Raw genomic sequence first — 9,154 nt, 5'->3', positions numbered from 1 at the left:
TGGGTGGGCAGGGTCGTGTGCATTCACTTCCCCCGTTTGTTCGCCTGCACCCTAATTTCCTGTCCACTGTTAATTACTTTCTTTCTTCTGCTGACCACCCCTCACTCCCATCCCTGTGATTGTGGATCACTGGGGCGCACACCCACAGACCAGCTCTTTCCCCCTGCTCCTCGCCTTGCACTGAGCTGCCTCTGTTTTCCATCCCCCCTTTTGCATGCTAACTAACCTTCTCACACCAGCACACGGAGAGCTTTGCAGAAGGGGCGGAGGGGGGGGGGGGGGGGCTGTTGTGCCTGCCTGTCTGTCTGCTTCGTTTTATCTCCCAGGCTGAGTGATCTGCTTGGGAAATCACTTTCCTTTCACACCCTGCCCTGGCTCAGCCAGTCTCTCGCAGACATGCAGCTGGAGAGGAAGATGCTGCTCTCCCTGTCCTGCTGCTGAAGAGAGTGGCGAGCTCTTAACCCTACAGGGGGGGCTCTTTGGGAAGGGAGGGGGGGTTGCCCTGCTGCGGACAATCCCACCATCTCCCCCCTCCCGGTCCTGCCAGCGTCCACCTGCCCCTCCCTACCACTAACACCCTCCCCCCCAGCGGGCTGGAGGGGCTGATGCAGCCGATAAGGTAAGCACCAGAGCCGGTGAGGTTGGGGGAAAGTGGATTGGAGGGGAAAGGCACCAACCCCTGGGGTCTGTTCCCTGCAACAAAGGGTCACCCCCTCCCAAGGAATCCCTCTGCACCTTTGCTTGCTTCCTTCTTAGCCTGCTTTGGGGTTGCTACCTGGACTCTCTTTCCGGCATGATATCCACCCCCCACCCTTCCCCTCCCTAATTGCTTCTTGATTTGCTTCTTAACCAGGTGCTCTTTCTGCCTGAGAGTCCGTGGCGTTCCGTTCTGATCCTCTGTAGAGTTTCTCTATCCATTTGTAAATGCTTATTCTGTGCTTTGGTTCTTTTTCTTCATTGCATGCAGAGAGATAGAGAGAGACGAGTCCTTTCTTTCTTTCTTTTCTTTTCTGGTTGCCCCCGGACTTGCAGCGTCCTTGTGCGAAATTATTCCCATCTAAATGAAAAAGTGAACTTAATGGCAAAACACTGATCAAAATGGAAACATTTTTTTTTTTTTTTGGAATGGGTTTTGCTCCCGGGGCTTAGCTGGCATCCTTATTGCAAAACACAGAAGGATCGATATGTAGATACGTTTTCCTATCCCCAGCTACTATGATTTAAAAATACAGAATGTTTTCAAGATCAAGCTAGTTTGACAGCTATCCGGGCACTCAGATACCATGCGTAGGAGAGCCAAATAAGTACCGAGAGAGATGGATAGCTATATAGGCTAAAGCAAACATTACATTCATCTCAGAGGGCTAGATTCTGCTACCGTTACTCGTGCTGAGTAACACCCTACTCAACAAAAAGTCCCACTGATTTCAGCGGGTAATAAGGCATTAATCAGTGTCAGGATGGCAGAATAAAGCCTTGAGTTAGGACATTTTAAAACCACCAGCCAGGTTGCAAAACATCCTCTTTAAGTGTTGTTTTCATCCAGGGACTTGCCCGTTGTTATATGTATTCAAGGAAATCATGTTTGCAAGACAGGTGCTTGTGGTGGTGGTGGTTCTTAGGCGGGAGATGAAAGTTTGGTGTTGTTTTGATGTGATTCTTGATTGCTGCCTGTTGGAGTAATTGTATTGCCATTGCTCAGAGGTAGAATCAGTTTCCCCAAATTGAGATTTTAATGGGAGCTTGTAAGCTGATGTTATGTCATGTGGTTTAAGGCAGCGTTGGATTGCATTTATTTCATAAATTGGCTATTTTTGCAAACTGTTTAGGGAAAACAGCGCCACCTAGCGGGAAGAAACGAGCTTCGAGTTCTATTTATTCCCGGGAGAGCGCACATGTGCTTATTCCCTGCTCAAAAAATACAGCCTTCATCCAACTGCATCCTCTGTAGGGAGTATAACGGGTTTGGAAAATCCAGAGGGATGGGGTCATTGGGATTTTTACTAGCCTCATTTTTTGTAACGATTTATTTTCCTGGGAGATATTCAGATAGTTTTTTAAAGTTTTTAAAAATGCATAGTGACAACATCTACTAGACTGTCCTTCATTTCATAACTGAAAGCAGAAATGGCATGGTGTGGTAGATCACATTTCTAGACATCATCTTCAGGAATCCACACTCAACAACCCAAGTGGGAGGTACAGTGTTTCCACATAAAGTCAGAAGGCACCTTAAAGAGCAGGCTCCTCCTTGCTTCTGTGCCCCTCCTAAACTCCTTCTGCTTTCTCCAGCCACAGTATATTGACAATCTAGCCTTGAGAAAAATTGGTATTTCCATCCCAGCTGTTCCACAGAAAGGCCTGTTACCTTTTAATGACGAGATCTAGGAGAGGTCCTTAGACATTCTGTTTAGATGGGGAGAGGCAGATTAGACAAATATATTTGTAGGAACTCTTGCAATTTCTAGAGACAAAAGTCAATTTTAGAAGCAGCTGGGAAAGAAGGGGCAGCATTAATGTCCAGTTATACTAAATTGATTTCTCTCTGTTCTGACAGAAAGTCAAAAGGGGGTTGAAGATCCCTTCTGTTTATTTTTTGGCAGTTAGAAGTTACCCAGATTTTCAGTTGAGCCACGCACATTTCACCAACAGTCATGAAACTTGCTCACAGACATGACCACCTATTAGTCCAGTTGTTTATTAGAGGTTCATTCAGATGTGAAATAGATGCAATAGGAATGTTGTTTGGGATTTACTCCGGTAGGAGATGGGGATGAAGGCGGAGCTCCCTGCAGAGAACTAAATATACAGAAGAAGAATTCCAGCCAACCTTCTAAACACATCAGAACAAGGAAAGGTTATATTCTGTGATGTGTGAGATTCAAGCCCAGCCCCACAATATGCTGCAAACAAATTAGGGGGAGGAAGGAGTTGAATGTCACCTGTCACACGGGGAGGTGGGGGTGGGGGGTGAAGTAACATCTTTGATTGGACCAACTTTTGTTGGTGAAAGAGACAAGCTTTTGAGCTTACACAGAGCTTACTCAGGACCTGAAGAAGAGCTCTGTGCAACCTCGAAAGCTTGTCTCTTTCACCAAGAGAAGTTTGTCCAATAAAAGATATTACCTCGCCCATCTTGTCTCTATAATACCCTGTCTCTGTAATACCACACCACTACAACTGCAAACAAGTTGACGTGACAAGCTTTATTCTATTGAAAATATCCAGCTCATTTTGCTTTCTTTTGCGGGTAGGAATGAAGGATTTCTCAAACATTCCTCCTCCCTCTCTAGCTGGATCATTATTGCATTAGGAATTGACAAGCCCTTGTATTTGCACTAGTTGTTTTGGGTGATCACTTCATGTAGCTGTCCCAAAATTACTTTACCCTCCTCATGGGGTTTTGAAAAGCTTAATTGATTTGTAGAGGGCTTTGAGATTCTTGGATGGAAGGTGCTGTATACAAGCAAAGTATTTTATTTATTGATGGTAGCATTATAAAATCTTAATAATCCAAAACTGACACCTAATAGTGTCCCTTTAAAGAGACAGGCTATTGAGTCCAGGATCCATATAAGCAGATGTATATTTAGATTGCCCAAGCACCAGAAACTCAACTGTTGAAACGAAGAATCCTCTTTGCTCTTTGCCAAGCAATAGTCAGCCCGCATGCTTCTCTTCAAAGCCTCTTTCAAATACCATCTCCTCTGACCTACCCCATTAAGATACTGTCACTACCATGCCCAATGCACTAATGAAGCCTGCAATAGAATACCTTCCCTATTAGTTGCTATACACAGACTTTTCAGGGCAGGAAAACATGTTAGCAGAGCAGCATTTTGAGACCCTTATCCAGCAGCCACAAGAGCTTAGGACAACACACAGTAATATAAAGCTGCTCCCTAACATCTAAGGGTCTAAATGCTAATCCAATGGGAGTTACTGCACACATCCACATTTTGAGAGAGACTGCAGTGTAGCGGTAATTAAATGTAGGGTACAGACAGTTCTTGTTTAAAAAATACTGCAATGTTCTCCATCTAATCACCATTTTGCAACCTCTAAAGGTTTGGATCCTTGCTGCAAGAAAGATACAGAGTTGCTGGGCTTTTTAAAAAAATAAGGGAATCCTCCAAAGCACAAGCATTGGCTTGATTTGCACGTTCATTTTAAAATCACTTGTCAATCTTTCCCGGAGTTTCATTGATCCTTTTTCTCTCCAAAGAGTCAGTGCCCCTTTCCCTCCCCTTTTCTATTGGCTTTTGGAATTGATCAGAATTCTGTTGTATAAACCAAATCCCAATACATGTTGTTAGGGTGACCGGACCTCCTGATATTAGGGACTTTGTCTTATATATGCAACTAGACCCCTCCTTTATTTTTTTACACGTGCTATCTGGCCACCCTACATGATGTAGAAGCACCGTTCAGATTCAGATTCCTGTGGCGGGAAAGGTCAGGAAAAGCTGCTCTTTCTCTGCAGAGCATGAGTGAAACACACCAACCAACCTGAACACATGTAATCCCGGGAACCCTCATGCCTCAGTGGCTGTTATTAGAATTATGTGTATGGCAGCAGCACCGAGAGGCCCCCCAGAACAGTGCCCTGTTGGGTTAGGCTCTATATGAACATATAGTAAAAAGCAGCCCCTGTCCCAAAGAGCTTAAATTTAAAACGAGACGCAAGAAGTCAGCCAAACAAATAGGCAGGGAAGGTGGGGTAACAACAATACAAGCAAGGCCAATCAGCAAGGGGTAGCCAGTGAGCTACTCTATAGTCACCCTGTGCCAATGGGGAGATTCTTCAAAATGGGTATGGGAGAAATATGTCTGTTTCAGAGCTGTGTGCTGTCCCCTCTAGTTTTTTGCATGGCAGATAGTCACTGTCCTCTGGGGTTGGTCGGAACATGGGGATCTTCTGATATGGGAATCTTCTAGATTTGAGGTTGGCATTAGTCCTTCGAACCAGTTTTGAAATTGATGAATAACTTGGTTATTTTTTACTATTCATGGTATTCATATTTGGCACCAAAACTGTTTACTAGTCCAAATACTCCAGCACTCAGTGTGTTTAGAGACATGCCCATACACACATCATCTCTCTCATCTTCATTCACCTTCATTGGGTAGCTACACATTTGGGGTTCATCCTAATCACATGGAAACACTGGGAAAGTGATAAGAAAGTTCCAAAAATCTCTCATCAGTAGCTGTTTAAATGTCCATGTATGCGTAATGTAGATAATACATGAGTATCTGATACCAGGCTTATAAACTACCGGCTTTTATAGCCCTAGATCTTAAATGGTGGTTCATGAACTGAAATGATACCATGCACTGTTACAAAAGATTATATCATACTTGCTGTTTTGGGGCCCAATTTTCTTCACTCGTTGCAGTTAATCAGAGTTTTGCCATTGGATTCAGTGGGAGCAGAATTGTGCTCTGAAAACTTTCAGCCCAGGCTCCCAGAGCACTTGGCAAACATCCGTTGATTAAGTTTCCCAGCCCCTGTGAGGAGGTAACTGAGGCATAGAGCAGTGAAGTTATTTTCTTAAGGTGCCTAGATACTAAACTGAATGGCAAATAAATTCATAGTGGTTAGATAGATTGGTGGATAGAGGCCACAGTCAGGTTTTGTGAGAGGCAGGAATAGTTCCCCAGTCTAACCACTAGCTACAGGCAGCAGAAAGTCTTCAAAATTGCCCATATTTACTATTTAGCAGTATAATTATAGATATCAAATAAATTCATTAGGAAAGGCTGTAAGGGGAGGCATCAGTGCTAAACCTAATGGTTCTAATTATTCAGTTCATTCAGTTACTCAGCCCCCTTGACTCAATGGCAGTGAATGGTCTAACTTAGAACAGCATAGGCTAAGATTGTACAGCTGGCCATGGTTTCTCCATCCTCTCTGTAAGTTGCATGTGTACGTAATGTACACACACACACATAATTAGATGAAACAGGATGGTCTCTGTAGATAGGAAGGATGATTACTTAGGAGAAGACAGTGAATCTGGGCTCGTATAAGGCCCAGTTCTATTTCCATTGGCTTCAGTGGCAGCAGAATCAGGTCATTGGCTTCAAGGGTAGATTTGGCCCCTGTCCTTGGTATTGTAGGAGCCTCTGATTAGCTGATCCTTCTTTCATAACCAAAGAGTTAGCACTGAATTCATCCTGGTTGTGAGCCTATGGAAATCAATGGAGTTACATCAGGGATACATTTGACCCTTAGAGGGTCAGGCAACACTTAGTCCATAACTCACTCCACTGTGGCTACACAGGGTGGAGTCTCACCAGGGTGAGTGGTATTTCACAGGTCATCCTGTCTTCCATGAGATACATAAACCAGAGATCCTGCCTGCTAGCACTGATTTAAATCCTATGGACACTTTTATTCAGGAGCCAGGGTGTGTTAGCTCTAGCATCCTGTTCTAATTCCAGTTCGGATCACAATATTCTACTACCCTACATACTCCCAGAAGCCCACTAGATCGAGGATGCCTCTTTGCTCCCTGTACAAAGCTGTTGTACAGCATTATTGTGTTCTACCTCACAGCGGCTGCATTTCTGTGGTGGATGAAGTGTTGTTTGTAAAAAACTTAGGGATCCTTTAGGATGAAAGGTGCAATCTAAAACATGAGATCCTTGTTGGGGACAGCGTTTAGGCTTTAGGAAGAAAAGAAATAAGGGAAAATGCAGTCAGTATCGCCTCCCAATTCATTTCAAAGGCTAGACGCCTAGATTGTCTCCCATAGGCAAAAAGTTCAGATCCCAAATTTTCAAACAATTTGGGGATGCTAGTGATCCAGGTCTTTGGTTCAACTCATTACAAAGGTAGAGGTCATTTGCAAAATGTGGAACTGGATCCAGAGTGGAATTTCAGAAGCATCCATATTTTGGGTCTGTTTAGACCAATGTTTAGTTTTCACCAATGAAAGCGGCTGCCTTCAGTTGTGCACAAACAGCAGTCAAACATGCAATACCTAACGCAGCTGAGCCGAAATGTGTCCACGGGCCATGGGGGGAAAAAGGGGAAGGTTGCAAATTGGAGTCAGTAGAACCAGATATTTGTTTTCTGGCAGCACAGTTGCCACTGACCTGAAGGCCGAAGCTTCATGTGGGTCTGTTTTTAATCTCTTTCCCTGCTTAGGCTGATCCTGAAGCCCTTCTGCACACAAACCTCCCATTGACTTTTGCACACTGCATCCAAGTGTGCAGGCTCCAGGATCAGAACAGAGGGAAATGGCGCTGGTTCAAACTCACAGCCGGCTGCAGCCCTTTTGTCAAGCGGGCAAGGCCCCTCGCTCGCAACTGTGCTCTTTTGATTCTACCCAGAATCACCTTCACCTTTATTCCTAGTACAGCCTGGATAAAAATCCAGTGTTTCAGCCATAGGTGTAGTTTGACTTCTGTATTTGGGGTCAGCTCCGGTCAAGCCAATAGGGCCGCGCACAGGGAGGCAAATTCCAGGCCTGCCCAAGGCTTGCAGTTTGCGGGGGGGCAGTAACACCCCACCACCACCACCAACTACACATATGGTTTCAGCCCACGCAGCTGTTTGGATTACTGGAAACTCAAAACCCCACAACTTAACACAATAGCCAAATGGAGATATTTGATGAATTTGCTTCTCAAAATATGAGATCTTATTGCAGCCTCTACACTTCACTCCAGGCAGGATTTTTTGTTAAGCTGAGGCCTGGTCTACACCTAAAACTTAGGTCAACCTAGCTACATCACTCTGGGCAGTGAAAAATGTTGCCCTCTGTGAGCTGTAGTTAGGTCGAGGTAACCCAACTGTAAACACAGCTAGGTCGAAGTGGATTACCGGCATCGGTGGAAAACCCCTTCCCATCCGCATTACAGTGGCATGGAAAGTTAGGATGAATTAACTAAAATTGTGAAGTTAAAGTGCATTAAACCCCTGTACAGATGCTCTCGTTCAGAATTACAGTGGCCTTCGTTCAATGTAGTTTGAACCTGCTTCAAGGAAAGTGTTTTTGCTGTAAGCAAAGGAGTGAATTTAAACAAATCTAGTTATACGGTATGATTCTCCTACAGAGATACTCTTAAGAGCGACTTTCTTTGGTTTAGCCACCCCTTCCCAAGTGACATAAACTAAACTGAAGAAAATCACTCTTACTGGAATAAGAGTATCCACATGGGGGTTACACTGGTACAACTAGACCTGTATGACTATATCAGTATAATGGGTAAAACTCTCCCAGATAGATAGGGACAAGCGGAATATCAGCAACAACTTCTTGACAGTGAGATCTGTTAGGCTGCAGTATAGTTATCCTATGGAAGTTCCGGAAGAGTATTTGGTTGGCTAGTTAACATTGGTCTTGAGAAAACACCAGTAAATGTATGATAGGGATCTATCCTTCATTGGTTGGGAGCTCGACTAAGTGACTTAATAGAGCATTTCCATTTCTAACATCTATCAGACTAATGACATGAAGCTATGAAATCTGCTCCATGTGTGTTTCTGAGTCATACGGGCTTACTTCACTCCTGTTAATGCAGCTGTGGAAGAAAGAGCTGGATTCTGTTGTGAAACACGTACGCCTACAGCAAACTGTCAGCTGGTTTCTGATGGCAGAATGCTCATTGCCAATGACAAGGAGTGACAGCATCCTTTAGTGGACTGAGCACAGGGCTGGGAGCCAGAAACTCCTATGTCCTCTTTCTCTGCCATAGACTCAGTGGGTGACCTTGGCTAAGTTATGTAAGCTCGCAGGCCCAGATCCTCAATGAGATTTAGGAGCCAGACCTCCATGCCTCAGTCTCCCCCTTACTTCAAGGGAGGTAATGATCCTTCCCCTTCCCTTCCGGGGGCTACACCACTTAACCTTTGTGCAGCTTTTTGAAAACCTAAGTGCTGTGTCCGTGCTCAGCGTGGCTGTCTCACTAGGTAGGCGGCAGAGGAAACCCTGCCTGATTTTCAGATCCCAGGCACTTGCTGGCGGCTAGAAAAAAAAAAAAAATTTTTTGGTGACTTGCAAACCAAACTGTGAAATGGCCAGGAGCGAAATCCGGGACCCAGCATGGTCACTTGTACAGTCAGTCCCGCTGTAAGTGCAGAAGGAAGCCTGTCCAGCCTAGCCAGTATGTGGGTGTGTTTCTCTTTCCAGAGGGGTGTTCT

General features: G+C 44.6%; 1 protein-coding gene across 1 annotated transcript in view; it reads left to right on the top strand.

The window, feature by feature from the left end:
- The first annotated feature begins 272 nt into the window (after positions 1-272).
- RGMA (repulsive guidance molecule BMP co-receptor a) overlaps positions 273-9,154 on the top strand; it is a 35,184-nt gene continuing 26,302 nt past the window's right edge. The window contains exon 1 of the mRNA XM_007072743.4: positions 273-619. Within this exon, the coding sequence (XP_007072805.3) occupies positions 606-619 (14 nt within the window). The 5' untranslated portion in view covers positions 273-605. The remainder of the gene's footprint in view (positions 620-9,154) is intronic.

Source organism: Chelonia mydas, chromosome 10 (assembly GCF_015237465.2).
Source record: "Chelonia mydas isolate rCheMyd1 chromosome 10, rCheMyd1.pri.v2, whole genome shotgun sequence".
Classification (NCBI taxonomy): Eukaryota; Metazoa; Chordata; order Testudines; family Cheloniidae; genus Chelonia; species Chelonia mydas.
The sequence above is the reverse complement of the archived record's forward strand: the minus strand, read 5'-3'. Positions and strand labels throughout refer to the sequence as shown.